The sequence below is a fragment of the Mauremys mutica genome, chromosome 10 (genome assembly GCF_020497125.1).
Source record: "Mauremys mutica isolate MM-2020 ecotype Southern chromosome 10, ASM2049712v1, whole genome shotgun sequence".
Taxonomy (NCBI): domain Eukaryota; kingdom Metazoa; phylum Chordata; order Testudines; family Geoemydidae; genus Mauremys; species Mauremys mutica.
The window spans coordinates 37,281,723-37,306,216 of record NC_059081.1 but is presented as its reverse complement, the minus strand read 5'-3'; the positions used below and the strand labels follow the sequence as shown (position 1 = coordinate 37,306,216).

The 24,494-nt window shown below is 39.7% G+C and overlaps 1 protein-coding gene across 1 annotated transcript in view; it reads left to right on the top strand.

Moving 5' to 3' along the window:
• LRP2 (LDL receptor related protein 2) overlaps nucleotides 1-24,494 on the top strand; it is a 177,498-nt gene that overhangs the window by 78,545 nt on the left and 74,459 nt on the right. Inside the window, exons 28-36 of the mRNA XM_045033029.1 lie at nucleotides 1,727-1,911; nucleotides 3,189-3,417; nucleotides 5,043-5,220; nucleotides 9,196-9,324; nucleotides 13,302-13,468; nucleotides 20,319-20,462; nucleotides 21,488-21,597; nucleotides 22,764-22,941; nucleotides 24,156-24,369. Of these exons, the coding sequence (XP_044888964.1) occupies nucleotides 1,727-1,911; nucleotides 3,189-3,417; nucleotides 5,043-5,220; nucleotides 9,196-9,324; nucleotides 13,302-13,468; nucleotides 20,319-20,462; nucleotides 21,488-21,597; nucleotides 22,764-22,941; nucleotides 24,156-24,369 (1,534 nt within the window). The remainder of the gene's footprint in view (nucleotides 1-1,726; nucleotides 1,912-3,188; nucleotides 3,418-5,042; nucleotides 5,221-9,195; nucleotides 9,325-13,301; nucleotides 13,469-20,318; nucleotides 20,463-21,487; nucleotides 21,598-22,763; nucleotides 22,942-24,155; nucleotides 24,370-24,494) is intronic.

Sequence of the window (24,494 nt, the reverse complement as noted above, 5' to 3'; positions counted from 1 at the left end):
AGCCATGTTGGTCCCAGGTTTATAGAGACACCAAGTGGGTGAGGTAATATCTTTTATTCAACCAGTTTCTGTTGGTGAGATAGACAAGCTTTTGAGCTACACAGAGCTCTTCTTCAGGTCTGGGAAAGATACTCTCAGGGCATGTCTACACTTAAAACTCTGCATCAGCACAGCTTCAGTGCTTAAGGGCTTGTCTACACTGGCACTTTACAGTGCTACAACTTTATTGCTCAGGGGCGTGAAAAAACACCCCCTTGAGCGCAGCAAGTTTCAGCGCTGTAAAGTGCCAGTGTAGACAGTGTACCAGTGCTGGGAGCCACACTCCCAGCGCTGGTAGCTATTCCTCTCATGGAGGTTTTTTTTTTTTTTATAGCTATGCCACGGAGGGATAGCTCAGTGGTTTGAGCATTGGCCTGCTAAACCCAGGGTTGTGAGCACAATCCTTGAAGGGGCCACTTAGGGATCTGGGGCAAAATCAGTACTTGGTCCTTCTAGTGAAGGCAGGGGGCTGGACTCAATGACCTTTCAGGGTCCCTTCCAGTTCTATGAGATAGGCATATCGCCATATGTTCTATTCTTTATTCTAACTATTCCCCTCATGGAGGTAGTTTTTCTAAAGCTATGTCGTGACTACACAAGCCACGTTAAAGCGTTGCCCCGGCAGCGCTTTAATGTTGCAAGTGAAGATGTGCCTTAAGTGAAGACACTCCTACGTTGACAGGAGAGCTTCTCCTGTTGACATAGCGCTGTCTACACAGGGGATGAGGCTGGTATAACTACATCGCTCGGGGGGTGGATTTTTCACACCCCTGAGTGACAAGTTATACCAGTGTAGGTCTGCAGTGTAGACATGGCCTTAGAGTGTCACAGATAAATACAAGCTTGAATGCAAAGTATCAGAGGAATAGCCATGTTAGTCTGTATCCACAAAAACAATGAGGAGTCCGGTGGCCCCTTAAAGACTAACAGATTTTATTTGGGCATAAGCTTTCGTGGGTAAAAAAGCCACTTCTTCAGATGCATGGAGTGACTTGAACAGATAGTTTAGCATAAGTAGTTAGCACATGTTATAAGGGATCATTCAAGGTGAAGTGGTCCCTTAGAATATGTGCTAATTACTTTTGCTAAACTATCTGTTCAATCTTCTATTTAGCTGTGACACTCTGAGTACCTTTCCTAGACCTAAAGAAAAGCTCTGTGTAGCTTGACAAGCTTGTCTCTCTCACCAGCAGAAGTTGGTCCAATAAAAGATATTACTTCACCCACCTTGTCTCTGTAAAGAAGGAAGAGGCAGCTCTCCATGTATTGTAATGAAAAGGAAGGTAACTTAAAGAAAGTGAAGCAGCTCACAATTTGCTGGAAGTAAGTTTAAAATTTGATGGATCACACACACATGCACACACTCTACAGATAGTCTTGCATGTGGCCTAGATGTATTAATGCTATGCACATTATTCCAACTCCTTTCCTGGTGCCAGAATGTAAACTCCTTCTTACTACTCGTGGGCCATTACTCACCCAAGTAGTCCCATAGATGTCAGTAGGACTACTTAGGTAATTGCTCACCAATGGGAGCATGGGGTTCATAGACTGGCCCTCATTTTGTATAAGAAATCTAAAGGGTAAAGGTTACTTGTTTCCTCTCTTCCATAGCTTTCAAAGAAATGTTACCAATAGTGAATTGTAAATTATTTAGTGCCAACTAACTCTTCAATGTTTTTAACAGGTGTTTGACAGTGGTGTCACCGTGACTGAAAGTATAGCAGTAGACTGGGTAGGTCGCAATCTTTACTGGACAGACTTTGTTCTGGAAACAATTGAAGTCTCTAGAATGGATGGGAGCCACAGGACTGTGCTGATTAGTGAAAATATAACAAACCCAAGGGGACTAGTGTTAGATCCCAGAATTAAGTAAGAATTTTTTTTGTTTTTGTTTTTAAAAAATAGTATTTTATAATGATTTCAATGGTAAAATAATTTTAATTTGTAACCAAAGTGCAATATTTAAGATGTAACCAAATTTATTGTAATTGTAAGTAACAATTAGCGTTTGGATTATAGGAAATTTCAAGTTTACTAAACTAAGTTTGTTCACAAGTCTCAGTTACAGGAAACACTTAACCTTATTCAAACCATAGTATAATACAGCCATTTGTTAACTGTCTTTCACCTTAATTACTCTTTGTTAACTTGAAACAGATATTGTAACACTTACTTGTATGAAGTCTTGTTATAGCTGTGTTGGTCCCAGGATATTGGAGAGACAAGATGGGTGAGATAATACCTTTTATTGGATCAACTTCTGTGGTCTCTCTCACCAACAGAAGTCGGTCCAATAAAAGATATTGCCTCATCCACCTTGTCTCTCTAATTACACTTATTTCTTAGATAAGAGCTTATGCTTTATAATGTTAATATGTTGTGGTTATTTAGTGTTGCATCACATAGCTACATACAGTCTAATGTGTCATGTCTGTATAGCACAGAGCTGGTTCTGTTGCACACTGAAAACATTTACACTACGTTAAATTGGGAGAGCTGCCAGTAACTCATTAAGTGCTTTCCCATCTGAAGATGTGACAAAACAGTCAGTGCTGAATATTAATGGCAGATGAATCCCCCCCTCACTATTTATGTACCGCTGCTGACTGTACTGAAGAGTGGAAGGTAAATCGACAAACCCCTGCATCCATATACTGTTTCATTAGCAGAGTTTTGGCAGTCTACTGTGCTCTGTAACCGCTTGAGTCTGAACTATGTTGTCAGTCATGCTGAGCTGCTCAGTTACAATAATATGGTAGTTGTATAGGGGACACACCGTGAAAGACACAAATGTCTATTTTATTAAGTTGGCATTAAGCAGTTCAGGAGTTGGAATGTAAACCATTTTATCTAAGAGTTGAAAAATAATCACATGATTATAAAATAAGTTTGTTAGAAGTACCAGTTGTGTATCAAAGCTATAGCAGAAAACATGTTTAAAAATGTTTTATTATAAAAAAAATTATGGTTACACTTATTTTGAAAAAGAAGAATCCTAATCCACTAATCCTACACTGAATCCAATAGTGTTTATTGCATAGTATATTTCATGTGTCATTTTATTTTTGTCTAACAAGCCTTTCTCTGAGATTTCTCAATATGCAAATAATTTTTCTCGATCAGTAACCACACATTACTTTTTACAGTGCTCATGTGATGTTCTGGACAGACTGGGGCCAAAATCCTCGAATTGAAAAAGCTAGCATGGATGGCACAATGCGAACAGTTATTGTTAGTGATAAAATCTACTGGCCCAATGGACTTTCCATTGATTACCCAAATAAACTGCTGTACTTTGCTGATGCCTATCTTGATTATATTGATTTTTGTGATTACAATGGAAACCACAGGCGACAGGTGGTAGCAAGTGACTTGGTAAGGCAATAGTAATGAAAAAGACTGTTTCCCATGGTTCTAAGGTTCTTTTATGGCCCCCATCACAGAGGGGACTAAGAGATTAAGTGAGTTGCCAAAGATCATATAGCAGAGCAGGAAATTGAAATTGGGGTCCAGAGTCCAGGCTAGTGACCTAAACACTGAGCCATCCTTCCTCTCATCTGGCTGTTTAATAGCATGAAGTCTAAGGGCCCTATCCTCCTTTGCTACTAAACCCAGTGCATTGGATGTAGCTGAATATGTTATGTAAAGGTTTGAACAAGATAAGGGACATTCTGACTAGCAATGAGACTGCCATAATATGCCTTGTGCTGCTGCTCTTTGTTGCTGGCACTCACTATTGAGAGGAGCAAATGAGGAAGCCATGCCCCCACCTATCGTCACGGCGTGAGTTCCAGTGTGGTGGCAGCTAATATCTGCTACTATACTTCAGGTCATCATTAGTACCTCTCATCTCCATCTCCTCATGGTACACATTGCTGCTTGCAGCACAACTTTGCCCACGGTACTGCCTATCCACACGTTATACCACCTATTTAGTCACAAGCAGGATTCAGTACTTTATATAGTGCTGAACAGGTTTATCAGCTAATGCTATTAGAAACATAGAAGTATGTGAGGATTAATGTATGGAATTCCACTTAATGCTAATAAGAATTACATTCACAAATCTTTCCATATTAAAACAGGAATCTATCCCTTTATATGGGATAGAAAATATGAACTAAATCTTTACTACGTAATATGCATATGTAATACATAATATAAGATTTATTTGGAGTGGCCATAACTGAAGTTAACTGTCCGTTTTGTGTTGTTTAATTTATTAAGTGGATGAAAGGTGTGTGTGTCAGAGTGAGTGTGTGTATGTAGGGGAACAAACCGGTCCGTGTTCTTTTCTTAGTTACAGTCTTAGTAACGGTTGCCATAATTGTGGATTGCGTAAACATGAGTTCTCTGAACTGCAATATGAAGGATGTGTTAAATCCTCAGCTACTATAAATAGGCATAACTCAATTTAAATCAATGAAGCTACTTGGATTTGCAACAATTGAGGCTCTAGCTCCACTTCTATGGCAGGACAAACCAGTTCTTGTTAAATTGGACCACTATAATCCTCAGCCCTCTTCTTTAACCCAAACTTAATTTTCCCCAGATTTGGATAAGCAACCCTCTACCACAGGCCAGTAAGCAACAGGGGATTTCAAAGGTACACAGGGCACCCAACTCCCATTGACTTTTCCACTCATGCCTTTGAAAATCTACACTCACCCCTTTATTTAATAGGCCCCTCTGTTCTACCCTTACAACATCTGACAGTTCTATTAATCTTCCAGGCTATGCATCTTATATTTGACAATGACAGACTAATGTTTATTTACCAAGTGCTTTTTCATTTAAAAACTTCTTTTTTTCCAGAAAAGCAATTAGCACCTATCCTCAGGTGACAGAGGAGAGGGTAAATCATTTGTATTCCTACTGAAGGATGTGTGTGGGGTGACAGCTGTTATGTTTTCCATTGTGCTTAGCTCTGCTGTTATTTCAGTGCAAGCGCTGGTGAATAATACCAATGGAACTAAATTGGTAAATATTCTTGCCTTTAGGTATTACGACATCCACATGCTCTGACTCTCTTTGAAGATTTTGTGTACTGGAGTGACCGATACACTAATCGAGTCATTCGGGCCAACAAGTGGCATGGAGGAAACCAAACAATTATGATTTATAACATTCACCAGCCTTTGGGGATTGTTGCAGTCCATCCTGTTAAACAACCTGGTGGTAAGTCAAACAAAGCAACTTTGACAACGCAAAAGCAAAATCTGCAATATGCATATACATAAACACTATTGGAATCATTCATGCCAACAAAGGGCATGGCTTAAAATAAGATTACATTGTTAACGGTATTCCCTGGCTGTTGGGGTTGATCCAGTCCATCCATCCTGGTGGCAAATCAAACAAAAGTAATCTTGGCAATACAAACTCAAAACAGGCAAAATGTATAGTAAGGAACTGGTATCTGGAGTGTCTCTGTTATTTATTTTTATCTTATTTATTTAGTTAGTTAGTTACTTAGTTTAAGATAACTGACACCTTAGAATGCGTTTTACATTGTAAAACATCTCTGGCTGGAATAGCTGGGTGAATTGCTTGCACATGATTTTGTCACATTTTTAGATAAGATATCTTGCTGGCTTGCTTCTTAAACATTTTTGCTTTGATTCATAGTGAAAAGGAAAGGGAAAAGGATGGTACTATTCCATGGTGTGGCCACACCTTTAATACTATGTGCAGTTCTGTTCATCCCATCTCAAAAAAAGATATATTAAAATTGGAAAAAGTACAGAGAAGGGAACCAGAAACAATTGGAGGTATGGAACAGTTTCCATACAAGGAGAGAGTAAAAAGACTGGGACTGTTCATCTTAGAAAAGAGATGACTAAGGGACGATATGGTAGATGTCAATAAAATCAAGACTGGTGTAGAGAAAGTGAATAGGGAAGTGTTATTTATCCCTTCATGTAACACAAGAAGCAGGGGTCACCAAATGAACTGAATAAGCAGCAGGTTTAGAACAAACGTAAGGAAGTACTTCTTCACACAATGCACAGTCAACCTGTGGAACTCATTGCTGGAGGGATGTTTTGAAGGCCAAAAGTATAACTGTGTTCAAAAAATAATTAAGTAAGTTTGTGGAGATTATGTCCTTTAATGGCTATGTGCCAAGATGGTCAGGGATGCAATCCCATGCTCTGGGTGTCCTTAAGTCTCTGACTCCCAGAAGCTGGGACTGGGTGATAGAGTATGGACCACTTGATAATTGCCCTATTTTGTTCATTCCCCTGAAGCATCTGGCACTGGCCACTGTTGGAAACAGGATACTGAGCTAAATGGACCATTGGTCTGACCCAGTATGGTTGTTCTTATGTTCTTATATTAATCTATTGTATTATTCTTCTCTATCTTGAGTTCTGGTTTTATGCTGGTGCCTTACTGCTGTATTGTTAATCTCTTTTTAATTTTTGGTAGGTTTTAAATTAGAAATGATGACATTTTATCCTTGAGTTTGTAGGCCTCTCAGATTAGCTAGATTAGCCTGCTGCTAATTGTTAGGGGTAGCCTCAAAACATGATTTCACTACGTGAAGATCACTCTTCATGAGAACTCTTTAGTGGCAAGCTTGTGGGATTAAACGAAGCGATCTAACTTGGAAATGCAATAAGTAGATCAGTGGTGATCAGAGAGACCATGTTCTCTCTGTAATTTTCATTTTACAAGTTTAGTCTGGGATTTTCAAAGAGATCCATGGAGTTAGGCAATCAACTCCCACTAAAATTGAATGGGATTTGAGCACTGAACTAGCTCTCTTGGGCTGCTTTGAAAACCCCAGCCTTGAGAATTAATTTAAATCCTCTAAATTTGCCGTTATGGATAAGGTTAATATGATCATGGACTGGGAATCCTGAACCCCTCGCCATGCAGTGGCATCAGGCATTGCATCTGGATTCCAATGTTCTGCATTATACAAATGAAATGAAATGGCTGGTATGTCAACAGCACTGTTGTTTTAACAAACAACATGGGAAGGTTATTCAGTGTTACAGTGTTGTAGTGCGTTCCTGCTTCTAGAAAACGTTGTTCCTACATATAAAGAAATACAAATAAAGTACTGTAGTGGACTCAGTTCAACAGTTTTAAGTTTTATAGGATTAGGACCTAAATAGACCTTGACTCGGAGTGTATGCATACAGAACTTCACAAACTTGAACAGCTTAATGGGACTAAATCGGAGGGCCCAGATAATCTTCATCCAAGAATATTAAAGGAACTGGCACATGAAATTGCAAGCCCATTAGCAAGAATTTTTAATGAATCGGTAAACTCAGGGGTTGTACCGTACGACTGGAGAATTGCTAACATAGTTCCTATTTTTAAGAAAGGAAAAAAAAGTGATCCGAGTAACTATAGGCCTGTTAGTTTGACATCTGTAGTATGTAAGGTCTTGGAAAAATTTTTGAAGGAGAGGGTAGTTAAGGACATTGAGGTCAATGGTAATTGGGACAAAATACAACATGGTTTCACAAAAGATAGATCATGTCAAACCAACCTGATCTCCTTCTTTGAGAAAGTAACAGGTTTTTTAGACAAAGGAAATGCAGTGGATCTAATTTACCTCTATTTCAGTAAGGCATTTGACACGGTTCCACATGGGGAATTATTAGTTAAATTGGAAAAGATGGGGATCAATATGAAAATTGAAAGGTGGATAAGGAACTGGTTAAAGGGGAGACTACAACAGGTCATACTGAAAGGTGAACTGTCAGGCTGGAAGGAGGTTACTAGTGGAGTTCCTCAGGGATCAGTTTTGGGACCAATTTTATTTAACCTTTTTATTACTGACCTTGGCACAAAAAGCGGGAAAGTTTGCGGATGACACAAAGCTGGGAGGTATTGCTAACACAGAGAAGGACCGGGATATCATACAGGAAGATCTGGATGTCCTTGTAAACTGGAGTAATAGTAATAGAATGAAATTTAATAGTGAAAAGTGCAAGGTCATGCATTTAGGGATTAATAACAAGAATTTTAGTTATAAATTGGGGACGCATCAGTTGGAAGTAACAGAGGAGGAGAAGGACCTCGGAGTATTGGTTGATCACAGGATGACTATGAGCTGCCAATGTGATATGACCGTAAAAAAAGCTAATGCGGTTTTAGGATGCATCAGGCGAGGTATTTCCAGCAAAGATAAGGAGGTGTTAGTACCGTTATACAAGGCACTGGTGAGACCTCATCTGGAATACTGTGTGCAGTTCTGGTCTCCCATGTTTAAGAAGGATGAATTCAAACTGGAACAGGTTCAGAGATGGGCTACTAGGATGATCCAAGGAATGGAAAACCTGTCTTATGAAAGGAGACTGAAAGAGCTTGGCTTGTTTAGCCTAACCAAAAGAAGGTTGAGGGGGGATATGATTGCTCTTTATAAATATATCAGAGGGATTAATATTAGGGAGGGAGAGGAATTATTTAAGCTTAGTAACAATGTGGACACAAGAACAAATGGATATAAACTGGACACTAGGAAGTTTAGACTTGAAATTAGACGAAGGTTTCTAACCATTAGAGGAGTGAAGTTCTGGAACAGCCTTCCAAGGGGAGTAGTGGGGGCAAAAGACATATCTGGCTTTAAGACTAAGCTTGATAAATTTATGGAGGGGATGGTATGATGGGATAGCCTAATTTTGGCAATTAATTTGGCAACTGATCTTTGATTATCAGCAGGTAAGTATGCCCAGTGGTCTGTGATGGGATGTAAGATGGGGTGGGATCTGAGTTACTACAGAGAATTCTTTCCTGGGTGCTGGCTGGTGAGTCTTGCCCACATGCTCAGGGTTTAACTGATTGCCATATTTGGGGTCGGGAAGGAATTTTCCTCCAGAGCAGATTGGCAGAGGCCCTGGAGGTTTTTCGTCTTCCTCTGCAGCATTGGGCATGGGTCACTTTCTGGAGGATTCTCTGCAGCTTGAGGTCTTCAAACCGCAATTTGGGGACTTCAATAACTCAGACATAGGCTAGGGGTTTGTTATAGAAGTGGATGAGTGGGATTCTGTGGCCTGCATTGTGCATTGTGCAGGAGGTCAGACTAGACGATCATAATGGTCCCTTCTGACCTTAAAGTCTATGAGTCTATGAGACCTATTGTACTGTTACTGTTACTTCTTAGATTTACCAGTGCTTTCTTTTTAATCCCAGGTATCAATTCTTGTGCATCATCTTCCTGTAGCCACCTGTGCTTGCTTTCTTCATCAGGGCCTCGGTTTTATTCCTGTGCCTGCCCTTCAGGATGGACACTTTCTCCTGATAATGTGAACTGCATGAGAGGTAAGACCATAATAGAGATGCAAAAAAAAAAAACCTAGCAAATTAAAAAACCCTGTTGGATCATTGTCCATTCCTCTGCTAGGGCAGAATGTACCACACAAAATGGTGGACTGCTATTTATGGAAAATATATCCTACATCGTTTTAGGCAGTTCGCATGGAATGTACTTTTTCTTGAAGATTTGGGGCCAAATTTTTGCAAGAGCTCTAGGCCAGATTTTCAAATGCTCAGCACTCACAATCTCTGGGGGCAGATTTTTGAAAGAACTCAGCTCCCATTTAGGCACCTATAAAGGAGCTAGATTTTTTAAAAGCATTCAGCACATTGGGTGTTTCTGACAGAAATACTAGTGAAAAGAGTTAATTTTTAGTAAATATCAGAGAATGTTAGCAGAACGTTGAACTTTTTTTTAACTATTCAGACTAAACACCTCATCCTAAGACTTGTAGTAATCCAATCAGAGAACCAAAGGAGTATCATGTTGCAGTGTATGTAACTAATAATGCCTAATTGCCAAGGCTGGCAAAGAGATGTATTATGGAGAGCAACAGGAACTGTTGCAACATGCACTCTACTGTTCCTTGGGTAAAAATTCTGAGTACGAAGTTCAGGACCTCTAGAGGCACAAACTAGTATCACAAATACACGTGACTTGGGACTAATCAAAACTAACCTACCCAACTCGAATTTCAGATATCAGATAATTACACTGATTTGCCCTTGAGCAATCTGCGACCAAGGGTTGTTTGCAGAAGTCATTCAGCAAATTAATTTTCTAAAAATTCAAGAAAATCATAAATTGTTTGGAGGGAATTCATGACCAGAAAAAGGGACTAAATTAGTCAAAGAAAGCATTTGCTGTGAATTGTTCACTTAGCTCTGGTGATGTGCAAACTGCTTTGGTGGGTTTCTCAAGGGGAAGCTCCAGAGCACATGAAATTTGGGTAGAAATGCTTCTGGGCTAAGTAAAGAGTGGGGTTCTGTGACTAATTCAGTGGACACCTTCTACTCTCTGAGTTTTCAAGGGAAAATCAGCGGTGGGTTTTGGGTTTTTTTGCTGAATAAATCCTTAAGCAGTGTATTCTTCAAAGAGCCATATCGATTTCCCCTATAAGAACGATAAACTAAATAAAGTGTTTTAAGTGTATATGCACCACACATTTGTTTTTCAATCTGCAGAAAAGGGGGCTCCTCATGGAAGTATGCACTATACTCTAGAATAAGAGGGAGTAGGGCTGGGCTTAGAGAGAGTACCATGAAAGAAATAGATTACACCTGTGATCAAGCAAACATGCACATGAGAAATGTTATGCATGTTTGCAAGAGTTTGCAGGATCTTTTATGCCACTAGCTGATGGGTCAGAATATTTGGCAAGTCTTGTCCTTTCTTCCTAGACCATAAACCAGGGGCGTACTGTGAAACTTCCCTAATCCATTTATGTACCATTGTGACCTTTTTCTAAATTTCATAGCTGTGCAATACATAGAATTGTGCAAGAAAAAGGGATCTGTAGAAATTTCTATTTGAGTGAAGAAACTGAACACAACTTCAGGTGATTTTAATCTGTGTAGGCTTCTTTATTCTGTTTAGTTAAAACTTCTACTATACATTGAAAAAACAGCATATAGAAAACAGCAGTTTTTATGTATGCATTAGATTTACTACAGGTCAGATCTTATCAGCAAAGGGTATTATACAACACTGCTGATTCTTTTCATGGTGAAAGATTTTAATTATCGTTAATGATTACAAAAGAATAGGCATTTGCCATTCTTCTTCAGAGATTCATTATGATCGTAATCCTTGCTGACATTGTTTAGTTTAGCTTGCCAGCACAAACTTTCAGCAGAAAGATGAAACTGACTTCCGCACATTTTGGCTTTATAGTGGTCTTTTCAGCAGAGTGATATTGGGGAACTCTGCATAGGTAATTGGCATATCTAACCTTATGTTGATGGAAAAGTGTTAATTCCCAGATTGCGCATTTTCTTGCTTTACAAAATGGCTTTGGTAATTTTGATCTCAAGGTTAGGTTTTGTAGTAATTCTATTTTTAAAACTTTTTGTGACATGAGTGTTAGAGATGTTACCATTTTGCTTGGTGAGTCTAAAAAAAAATGTAGACGTAACACTGAAATGTAAAATCTTATACTAACAAAGTAAATTTAGTATCTCAAACATTTAATTGAAATGGAATAAGACATTAATTTTATATAAAATAAATCTTAATCATGTAAATGTACATTAAAAGTAATAGCTATATGAAGGATATATTTTATGGACCTGATTCAGCGTCACTGATTTTACACTCATGTAACTCCATGAGCTTCAGTGAAGTTACCCCAGAGCACAGAATCAGGCTCTACATATTCATAGTTGTGAAATAAAAAAACCAACCCAACCAAACTCCTTGCTTTTAATATTCCAAGGGTATGTAATGAACTTATAACTAGGTTATTAGGTATAATATTAATGTGCATCTCAGGCACTTCCCATGTGACCTCCTTTTAGGCTAGGTCGACACTTAACATCCGTGTAAGGGGCAGCATGTAACTGTGCTTAATGAGGAGCCTCTGTGGCAGGGAATTGTGACTCTGAGGCCTTGTCTGCCCTGGGCTATGTTTGTACGAGTATAGCCGCACTGATGCAAAACCCTGATGTAAATGCACAGCACCTCTAAACCAATGCACCCCCCCCCCAGGGTAAACAACCCCTTAGATCAGGGGTTCTCAAACTTCATTGCACCGCAACCTCCTTCTGGCAACAAACATTACTACACGACCTCAGGAGCGGGGACGGAAGCCTGGGCCTGCCCAAGCTCTGCCACCCCGAGGAGGGAGGGTGCAAACCCAAAGTCCAAGGGCTTCAGTCCCAGGCAGGGGACCTGTAACTTGAGCCCCGCCGCCCAGGGATGAAGCCCTCAGACTTTGGTCCTGGCCCCAGGCAGTGGGACTCGGGCTTCAGGCCTGGGCCCCAGCAAGTCTAAGCCAGCCCCGGCGACTCCATTAAAACGGGGACACGACCCACCTGGGAGTCCCGACCCCCAGTTTGAGAACCGCGGCCTTAGAGTGTCACAATTCTTTCCTGGTTCCACTGTGCCCCCGGAGGTGATGTAAGTTACTGCTGCCCTTTACATGGCGCAGTTTACTGTTCCACTAGTACTGGCTCAGCTGTTTGAGCTGATGCATTGCTCTCACTCCTCACCACTCTCTACTCATTCCCTGCTTATTTGTTCAAGGTGATGGGTGAGGGCCTTGAGCTGCAGTCCCGCTGAACCTGCTCTCTCCATGTTCCCAAAGGCTGATCCTAGCAGAGATTAGGTGTTGGCTCATGCCCTTTTACTCCTCTCTGCACCTGCATTAGGGCAAGTGACAATCTTACCCTTTATTATTAGTTCAGTTAATAGAACTGAATGATTAATGACTAAAACTGGCTTTGTTTATTAGAGCAATATTTTTTCAAGTGTTCTTTGTTATGGTCTTGTATTAATTCAGCAAAGCACTTTGACTTATCTTTAAACTACTGATCTAATTACTTCAGTGGAACTTAAGCACATGCTTAAAATCAGCATATGCTTAAGGGTCTTTCAATAGTGCCTAGATGACTTAGGAGCGCATGTTTTATTGAAATTCAATCATTTAGGCAGATTGAAATTCCCATATAAGTATTTTGCTGAATTAGGCCTATATTATAATATCCCGCAAACACTTACACCTGAATAACTTTACTCATATGGCTAGTTTCACTGACTTCAGTGGTAGCTGCTAAGTTCTCAGCCCTTTTGAAAACCAGGTCACTGATTTCAGGGCTTAAATGTCATTTTAGGGTTATAACTAATACTCATTTTTGAAAAGCTTACTGTGTGTGCTCACAAATTCTGGCACAGTTAGCGAACACCATTCCATAGCATCCCATTTCCTTTACTGACTGAAATATATAGGAATATAATTCTGATTTCTATTATGTTTTTTTCGCAGTTGAACATCCCTTTCTTATTGCTGTGAGAGATAATATCATTTATGGGATTTCTCTTAACCCTGCGGAGAAGAGCAATGATGCCATGGTTCCAATAGCAGGAGTCCAGAATGGTGTTGATGTTGACTTTGATGACTCGGAACAGATGATCTATTGGGTTGAAAATCCAGTAAGTTAATACTTGTGTTTGAAACGTGCACGAAAGGGACAATACACACTTAAAAACGATACTTTTGTCTAATTTTTAACATACTAATATTATAGATAATACTTACATTACAATAACTCAAAGGAATGAAAGAAAATATTTCTTTATAGTTTTTCCATTTTGTTTATTAGTCAGTTTCATGGTTTCTTCTGTATATTCAGTTAGGGCTCAATCCTGCAAAAACAGGAGTAACTTTACCCATGGGACTACTCATTAGAGTAAAGTTATTCATGTGTGTGAATGTTTTAAGGATTGTGCCCATAGCTTGTCAGTTCAGAAAAATATGTTAAAAAAAATGTGTGTGTGTGGAAATGTGATTTCAAAAACACAACAATTTCCAGGGGGCTCTGCGGAGGTATAATGCTCTGAAACTAGTTTTACCTGATTTTAAAAAACTGACTACATTTGAAGTTGACTACATTTGAAGTTGATGGTGCCTTGTCTGCCCTGGGCTATGTTTGTACGAGTATAGCCGCACTGATGGTGCCCCTTTAATGACTGCTCCTGCTGAGCTAATAAAAGGGCTTGCTCTCTGAGGTCAACACAAAATATTTCCCAGCTTTTGCAGTGTGGAAGCTTATTTAAAAGTCTGCAGAAGCCACTGAAATGGACTTAGCAAGGAGTCTGCTGATTCAGCAACAAGCAAGTTAGGCCATGGAAACTCCCTTTTTAATTTTTTGCTGTGCTAAGTCCAGGAGAAGTGTGGTGTCAATCAAGGCATTCTCATGGGCTGTGCTGTACAGCAAGTTATTCATGTTAGCTTCTTACCTTCCATCCATGTAGGGCAGTGGTCCCCAACCTTTTTGTGGCCAGTAGCACATCCATGTTTTCAGAAGAGTGTGGCGGGCGCTAACAATTTTTCAAGGCTTATTTTGTATGTGTACATTAAATAATACAAAAAAATCATATTTAATATTACATAATATATGAATCCATAAGATAAAGGGTAATTTTACATGTAAAAGGTATTAATTAAATTATTCGGCAATTACTCTTTCACCTTATCATGTGAATTTGCTCTTTTTTATCTACCTGTAAGAAAAGTTAAGGAGTTTTTACAAAATAAATATCAAACAGTTTTCATCTTATTTATTTTTAAAAAGTAAAACATTGTTGAACTGCTGGTCCAAATATATTTATTATTCTTACTTTAACATAGAATGAAGCCTACAGCCCCAGAGTTATCTGTCTCCGGCAGGCGTAGGGCCGCGGCTTCCCTCCGCCTGCTGGGGACAGAGAACACCGGCGCCTGCAGCCCCGGAGAAGCTGGAGAGAAGCCGCATCCCCGTGCCTGCCAGGGACAGAGAACTCCAGTGTCCACAGCCTGCAGCCCTGGAGTTCTCTGTCCCTGGCAGGCGTGGGGCCGCGGTTTCTCTCTGGCTTAAGCCATGGCCCCGCGCCTGCCAGGGACCTAGAACACCGGCGCCCGCAGCCCTGGAGTTCTCTGTCCCCAGCAGGTGCCGGGCCACGGCTTCTCTCCGGCTTCGAGCTGGAGAGAAGCCGCGGCCCCGCCCCTGCCGGGGACAGAGAATACCGGCGCCCGCAGCCTGCAGCTCCAGAGAAGCCAGAGAGAAGCCGCAGCCCCACGCCTGCCAGGGACAGAGAACACTGGCATCCGCAGCCTGCAGCCCCGGAGTTCTCTGTCCCCGGCAGGCGCGGGGCCGTGGCTTCTCTCCCCTGCTGGGTACTAGGTGGGCACACATAAATGCCCCGGCGGGCGCCATGGCGCCCACGGGCACTGCGTTGGGGACCACTGATGTAGGGATTTGCTTAAACTTCCCCCCGCAAGTGAAAGTGGTGAACATTTTTTGCCTTGGTTTTTTTTTGCAAATTTCTTCAAAAATAAAAAAAGGTGTTTTGGAGGAAAGAAACTAAAAATAGGGCTAGTAATGCAAGTTTTCCCTATAAATAAGTATTTAATTTTGTAATTAATTTGATTCAGCTATGTTTATGTCCCCATTTTTTTTTAAATGAACTTTCAAGCAATCAAGTTTTACTGGAAAAAATAGTAGCAAAAGATGATTTTCAAAGTTTCATGAGCAACCAAAGCCCTGATTCTGTAAAGTTTATTTTGCTCGTTTAAACACATACATCAGTGTTTGCAGGACCAGAACCTCATTTTAAATTCACATGCTTGTGTTTTTGTGGCAGAAGTGCTTATACTCTAATTCGGTCAGTAAACAGAAAAAACACCATGTGATTTATCTGCCCAATCACACGTAAGCAACACAGCTGGAATTTCTAATGTTCACGATGAAGGCATTAAATAAAATAAAAATCAAATAGATGTTAATCAAATAAATTCCAGTAGGACTTGATCCTGCAAGGTTCCAATGCAGCAAAGCCCTTAAGCATGTACTTAACTTTAAGCATCTGAGTAGTCTCTTTTACGTTAATGGAACTACTCATGTGCTTACATTTATGCATATGCAGAATCCTTCGGCACCTTGCAGAATCAAGCCCATAATAAATGTGAGAAGGTAGTTATCGCCTCACAGATATTCTGGGAGGAAAAAAGTGGCTACCTTAGTTAAATAAATAATTCATTTTGAATAATTTATTCAGCGCTAAAAAATAGTAGCTATTTCATAGATCCATAGATTCCAAGGCCAGAAGGGACCATTGTGATCATCTAGTCTGACCTCCTGTGTAACATGGGACTTAGAACTTAAATAATTCCTAGAGCAGATCTTTTAGAAAAAACACCTAGTTTTGATTTAAAAATAGTCTGTGATGGAGCATCATGACCCTTGGTAAATTCTTTCCATGTTTAATTACTCTCACCATTATGAATTTGCACCTTATTTCTACTCTGAATTTGTCTAGCTTCCACTTCCACCCATTGGCTTGTGTTATACTTTTCTCTGCTAGATTGAAGAGCCCATTATTAGGTGTTTGTTCTCCATTTAGAGACTGTAATAAGTCACCTCTTAACCTTCTCTTTGTTAAGCTAAATAGACTGAAAGAGCTCAATCACTACAAAGCCAGTTTTCTAATACTGTCATTCTTTATGGTGAAAAAAATTGTTTTGCTAAATTGACAAAATATTGTTTGGTACATGTTCAGTAAACGTTGTTTGTCGCCTCTCCTTTTACAAAAGTTCATTATGCGTCAAAGTTTGAAATTCTCTGTTGTTCACAAAGATCTCAGGTTTCAAACATAATGCTGGTAGTTTCACAGAGCTGTATGACCAGACCCTCTGATCTGAATTTTTCAAGCGAGGGAGTTGCCTGGGAGCATGGGGACCTAAGGGCCGCATTCTGCAATGACTTACACATGTGCTTAACTTTACACACTGTGAACCGGATCCACAACCTGTATAGATTGTCGTGGCTGAAATGAAGTAAATGGCCCTATCACAGCTGGGCCCAGTGAAGGATCTGGCCCACACTGTGTATAGTTAAACATGTATATAAATTCTTGCTGGATTTGGGCTCAAGTTTGGCAGCTTGGGTCAAAAGGAAAAATTATTTGATCACACGCAGCAATGAATGGCAAGGTGTGTGGATGTTATCCTGGGTGCCTGTATGTGTTAGATACCTCTTAGTGCTCATGCATCCCCAACTATTTGAGAAATGGGTGTATTCAGCACTGCACTTCTGGAAGTGTATTATTGCTTCTATAAAAAAATTGTGTTTCATCTTCAAATGTCAGAAAATTTTAAAATCTAGTTTTCCATTTTTAAGTAAAGACTTAAACTAATTCCTTTTGAAACATTCTCAGAGACATTGAACAATGGATTTGTGTTTTCCCATCATCATAGTTCCTAATTGCCAGGAATTGTTAAATAAATTATTTATTTAGACTATTTTTTCAGTAGAGAAACGGTACTGAGTTCAGGAGTCTAATTTGATCCTAGCTGCTGTTTGAAAAAGATCATTGCCAGCTCTCAGCTGGCAGCTACAGCTGAAATTTACCAAAAGTCTATCAATTCATTTGAAGGCTGCAGGCTGATGTATCAGTTCACATAAGTGGCAGCTGAAATTCTGCAAATACTCTATTTCATTTGGAGTGTGCAGCCCCAGCTGGGCAAAGGGACTCAGGGTGATTATGGGACTATGCCCCCAATCCAGATCCCTGACCTCCAGGGGGGCCTCCTGGGAAGTCCCCATTGCCATTGATTGTTGCCATTTTCAGTCCTGACAGGACTGAGGCACCCAGGGTGCACATACGGAGTCTTTTTATCATGGACTCTTCTCTACAATATGCATTTCTCTCAGATTTATGTGTGTCAGCAAATTGCCTACACTTCCCTTATGTTCCTTGCTTACACCACCACTCTTTCTTATCACCCCATTTTGGTTCTGTCCCTTGGGCTTTGCCTACCTTAGCATACTCTGTAGCTATAATTCTCCCTCCATGGCGGCAACAATTGAGGCTGTAGTATAGACAGAGCTTAGGTAATTCCCACTTTATTGTCCAACTCTGCTTGTAGAAAGATTAGATGACGTGGTGGAAAAATACCTGAGCCCTGTCTTCACTACAGTCTTTGCTGATGGACCTACATGGATGGAGAACTACCCGGGTCCTAATTTACTCAGGATTGGAAGACACAATGGTAAAAATGCTTGAGCCTCATCTACACTAGTACTTAAAATGCTGGTAGCAATGATGCAAAAACACATGTGCTAATTTTCCTAGTGAAGGCAAAGCTTGAAGTCTGCCATTTTCTTCCTGACCCTTCCTGTCCTCATTTTGTGCCCCAGCTTCTGCTTGTTCATCTACACATAACCCATCCCCACGAATTACAATTTTTGAATAAAATAATTAAAAGTAACAAAACAAACAAAGAACCCACCTCCCCTCCACACCCACTCAACACACCACCAAGGTAGGTGCAGCACTGTCACAGCATTCTCAGTATCCTCTGCTTATAACCCTTGACTCCCATTCACACTACTTATTCCCTATGTATTTGCCTTCCATTCCTTAGACTGCAAACACTTCATAACAGGTACCTGTCTTATTATATGTCTGTGAGGTGCCTAGGTAACTTTAGGTGGATCAACGAATAAATATATAATAAGCATCTACCAGGCTCTTGAAGACTAGTGTTTTGTTTTTTAAACTTTTTATTAAGGTGACGTTACAATAAAATGTTAACATAAGACATTGTACGTTACTTTTTACTTATTCAGCATCAGGTTAATATTCAAAGAACCTGGCTAAAGATTATGGCTTCCTGACTTGTGAGCCTTCCTTCTCTGAGTGTGCTAAAAAGGATGATAGAATTTCTAAATATCTGTTCTCTTTTTGGCTCTCCTCTTGTGTACATACTTGGTGTGAAAGCTTCTCCACTGAAGGACAGTCCATATTTCACTATATCCCAATTCCACACAAGAAGGCCCCCTTTTCCCAAGAACGTGCAATACAAAGTCTTGCTGCAAACAATAAAAAAGAAATGAATGTATTGTTCTGTTTAAAATGTAGACCCTTTACTGGAGCATTAAGTAAGCAGATGAGGGAATCTATAGGAAGCCAGCATTTTGTCATAGAAGACTAGTGTTTTTACTGTGAAAAATATATTAAAGTAGGAAAAATGAGATTAGAAAACAGTACGAAAAATAATATTCTTTCTTGTTTTTCTCTTTGCCATAGACAGAGTGACTTGAGGGAGGATTAATTGTCTGGCAGTACTGTGGAGATATGCCACTTGGCTTATGCAGGTACCACTCTGTTGAAGGCAGAGAAATTATGCCTGCTTATGACAACAGTAAATTTGACCCAGTAGCCACACAGCTGTAGCCTTTGCAGCTGATAAGATACTTGCTTTCAGAATGCCTGCATTAATGATGAGATTCATTCTGCCATCAAATATCCCTGAACAAGTTCTGTAAAGTTGAAGTAAACTCAGAAAATCAACCAAAGAGCAGCTATAGTAGTCAGCTCTGTAGATCCCTGTCTGGTCAGTATACTTCCGGATGTGTCTCTGAAGACACGCCTAAGGGCCGGTTTACCTTACCACTTAAGTAACTTATGTTGTTCAGGAGTGTGAAAAAGCACCCCCCACCCCAAGTGGTGTAAGTTACACTGACTTGAGTGCTGTTCACACTGGCGCTATGACGGCAGGAGATGGTCTCCCACCGACATAGCTTCCGCCTCTCACGGAGATGGAGTAATTATGCTGATGGGAGAGCGCTTTCCCATTGGCAGAGAGCTCCTTCAGCAGATGTGCTACAGCGGCACAGCTGCATCAGTGCACCTGTGCCAATGTAGCGCTGTAGTATAGACTTGCCCTGAGTGTCATCCATAGAAAGATAGCAACTAGTGTTGGAGATTCCGTAGGATTTCCACTCCTGGAGCAAGAGTGGGTAGGGTCACTGGGATAAACTTAGTCAAGTTTCCTGACATTCTAACTGTTTTCAAAGTACAAATCTTACAAAGTTATACTGGGGAAAAGACCACATAATTTTCTTTTATTGTGTTTAAACTGTATCAAAGATGTTTATCACAGCCCTTCCTTGAGTTTTTCCTAATAAAGTGTTCATACCGTAGTAGGATTATATATAACTGTGAAAGATATAAACTCCAACTTTCTATTCTAAGCATAACAATTTTATATCCTCCAGTCAGGATAGAGAGTAGTAATGTTTCTTTATATAATGTAGCTTTTATGATTTAAAATAATATTTTTGCAGCTCTTTTGTACTGTGCATATACATATAAATTCTACTAGCTCTGTTGGATTTGCTTTTTCCTAAGCAAACTAGTACCATGTAATGGAAGTGCTTGTGAAGTGGAAGAAATATGATGTTTTCTTTGTGACATTGCCATCGACGTGTTCTCACTTTTCTTATCTTTTTCCCCCAAGGGTGAAATTCACAGGGTGAAGTCAGATGGAACTAACAGGACAGTATTTGCTCCAGCAGCTGTTATTGGTGCTCCTATTGGCCTGGCTTTAGACTGGATATCTGCAAACCTGTATTATAGTAACCCTGGCACACAGTCAGTTGAGGTACTTATTTGATAAATACAATTTAAAGGTGAAAGCCTGAATTTTTCTTTCAGAGGCCATATATACAGCTTCAAAGCAGCAAGGCATTCTGGGGAAATACACCTGAAAGCAACTTTATTTTAAAACTGAGCATTAAGGACAAAAAACAGAAAAAAATACAAAATTTAGTTGCCTAAAGAATCAAACTAAATAAATCAAACTCAAATCTGGACATATGTATATAGCCAATGTGATTTTAAAAGCAATATTTAATAGGAGCATCCATTAACCTGTGCACAGATCTATTTTTTCTTCACATCAGTAAAAGCTCTCCGATGTTGTTTGATGCTGATAAATCCTCAGAACACTAGAGTGGAATGATGTATTGCAGTTCTGCATTAAAGTCTAAGCTCCAAATCCTATGCCTACTGAAATTAGTGGGAGTTTTCCCATTGGCTGCAATGAAAGAAAGTTCAGGTCCCAAATGTTGTGGTATGGTTTGGTGTGTTGTGGCTCACGAGAGACTAGCTGCTTGAAAGTAGCTAAAGGATAAAAAGACCAGGGTTATTTAGAGTGGAAGGGAGAGGAGTAATAGGGATATAATGTAATGGATGATCAGGGATTTCTCTGTCCAGAATAATAAAAGGGGGGCATGTGATTAAATTAAAAGGAAGCTAATTTTAAACAGGTTAAAAAGAAATATTTTGTAAAGCAGCATAAAACCAACCTGAACCCCATTTAACACCTCTAGTGTTATACTGAAGTATGGAAAGAGTTTAGTAAGGATTTTAGTGATTTTTATGAACAGGAATCATTTGCAGCTATGCTAGCTAAATTAAGTACCACAGGAAGTTTGTTGGAGAAGAACTTGTCAGAGGAGAGAACGCATTGGAGAAATACAGAACTCAATGCTTTTTCTTCATAGTGCTTGTGTTAACTTTTTCTTCAGCTTGGACCTGTGTGGGTTCAGGCTGTCCAGGTTTTAGTTTGAAATTATACCGTCAATTCCACATTGCAGACCCTAATTGTGCTAAACATTTATGTAGGTACTGAAGCTACGTGGTGAAGTAAAGTACAGAAAAACTCTGATTACCAATGATGGTACCCCTACTGGAGCTGGAGTGCCAATTGGTTTGGCTGTTGATCCAGCACGAGGGTGAGTTTCCAAATAGCTTTTTTCTTTACTTATGCTTTATTTTCTAAGTTATAGCAGCTTGGTATAGTAAATACTTTCTCAATTATTTTATTCCTCTCCTAATTTTTAGGGTTTGTATGATGGGTGGTGGTGAAAATTTGTTGCAGGCATAAAATTGGCATACACAGAGTTTGTTTTTTAAAATTATATTTGGGTTGAATCAGTTAATCTTTTAAAACTATAGTTAGAGCCTAATATGCAATACAATCAATTACACGAATGCATAAATTGCTGCATAGTTGCAGATTATTTTTTAATTGTCACATAACTTGAATTCTGGAGCACAGCTTTCATTTAAAGAAATTTCACCCAATCCAAAATGGCATCTCTCCATATTAGTCCATGTTATAAATATTAAGATAATGTCTTTGGGTAAAAGTTTATTCATTTTTTTTAAACTGATCAAGCCTAGCAACATACAAAAAAAAACCCTCATAAACATTGAAAGTAAATTAGATTCTGGAGCTGGTTGCAAAATTTTTGAAAATTTAGGACTGGGTGGAGATTGGTAATTCCATGTTTTGAAGAACTGAGTGACATGGCTGTGTTGTTACAGCTGTGTTGCTAAAAGTCACGCAGTGTAGTCACTGTTTGTCGGCTCTCCTGCCAACAAAAAAACTTCTACTCCCAATGAGTGGCGTTTGCGTCGTCGGCAGGAGAGCATTCCTGTCGACAACATGCTGTTCACACTGGCATTTTGTCTTTCAAGGCGGGGGACAGTGTTTAATACCTCTGAAAGACAAAAGTTTTGTCATTCAATTGCCAGTGTAGACATAGCCTTAGACATTTTTGGTTTTCAAACCCAATTTTGAAATCTCAGAATCCTCTGCAAAATGGAAATTAGCTCTGTTAGATTCTTAAAATTCGCTGAGTTTTAGTAACTTAAGATGTTGTGAGTGGTTCAGGAAAGGAAAATTTTTTTTCTTAAACTGTCTTTAACATGACAATGTTCCGATAAAGTGAAACATGTTGTTGGACCCGATTCAGCAGTCCATCCCTACTCAGAACCTATTGAAGCATTTTGCTGAGTAGCACAGTAGACTTAAGCATATTCTTAAATGTTTTGGTGAACTAGGGCCTTAGATTCTTACCTGCTTCTGTAATTGGTGCGATAACATATGTTTCAGGAAACTGTATTGGACAGACCAAGGAACTGACAGCGGGGTCCCAGCAAAGATTGCCGGTGCAAACATGGATGGCTCAGATATAAAAACCCTCTTCACTGGTAACCTTGACCATGTAGAGTTTATTACCATTGACATTAAGGAACAGAAGTTGTACTGGGCTGTCACAAGCACGGGAGTGGTATGATTGTTTTTTTATATTGTTGCTGTAGTATCTGTGTGCCCATTTCTGCAGCCCTAACTCGCATGAGTAGTTCACTTATTTAACTGAGAATAATCATATGACTAAAAGTTGCAGGCCAAATATGACTGATTCATACTGTATACAGTAGCTGCTGGACTGGAATGAATCCTGCTTTTTTGAATTTCAGTGAGAGTTGAATGCCTAACTGCCTTTTGTGCCTCTCCCTCCATGGGTACTGAAACAGCACTTGAGTATGGGGAAGATACAGTAGTCTTGTTTACCAAATAAAGTATTTATCCAGTGTCCCTATGGAAGAGTGTGCATTCACATGTTCCATAACATTAAAAAAGCCATTGTGGTTCCTCCAGTGATTTTTAACTACTGGACAATTGAATCCTCAAGGACTCCTATACCCTGCTCATATATGCTTCTGTGGGTCAGGCAGAGTCCAGAGGAATCTCTCAGTAGGAGCAGGAACATATCTTTCTGATTCATAACTATCAGGAGTGTACCTGGGAGGTCCAGGATGGCATTAGTTAGAACAGACTTTCAATGAATGACATCAAAGTTTGTGAGAGAAAAGGTATGAACTATTCACTCCGTTCTGCCAGTTTTATTGAACAGAGTGTATCCTTCTAGCACAGGGCTGCTCAAACTGGGGGTTGGGACCCCTCGGGGTCACGAGGTTATTACATGGGGGATCGTGAGCTGTCAGCCTCCACTCCAAACCCCACTTTGCCTCCAGGATTTATAATGGTGTTAAATATGTAAAAAAGTGTTCTTAATTTCTTAGTGGGGGGGGGTCGCACACACAGGCTTGCTATGTGGAAGGGGTCACCACTACAAAAGTTTGAGAACCACTGCAGATAGTGGTGCCCACATAAAAAAAAGAAAAAGAATAAAGTAGATGAAAATACTTGTGTGTGTTAATGAGACATGGGTGAATAATATTTTTAACAACATTAACTTTGCTCTTATATAATTATATCTTTTTTCTTTTCTCCAAAGTGGCTTTTATTTTAGATTGTCATTAGCTGTGTTGAAAAATGACAAGTTTGTTAAATTTTAATGGAAAGAAAAGAATAGTTCTCAAAAAAACCCAACCACAACTCTTGCCCCAAACCCAAGAAAAATGCATAGATTTCTGTTCACAGAAAGAGTTTATCAGCATGTATAAAATTCTAATGAAATTCTAATCTCTAATCTCTTAGATTGAAAAAGGCAATGTGGATGGTACAAATCGTGTGACCCTGGTTCTTCATCTCTCTCACCCATGGGGAATCGCTGTCTATGATTCCTTTCTGTACTATACTGATCGAGATTATGAGGTCATTGAGCGGGTTGACAAGTCCACTGGAGCGAACAAAGTGGTGATGCGAGACAATGTTCCAAGACTGAAGTGCCTACGAGTGTATTACAGAGACAGTGAGTATTTGCTACAATTTAAAGAGGCAGTGTCAGGAAGTCTAAATTTTGAAAAATCTACCATCCTCAAAACAAGAATCTGAAACATTATTAAATTGCCAACAAGACGGCATGGCAAACCGCAG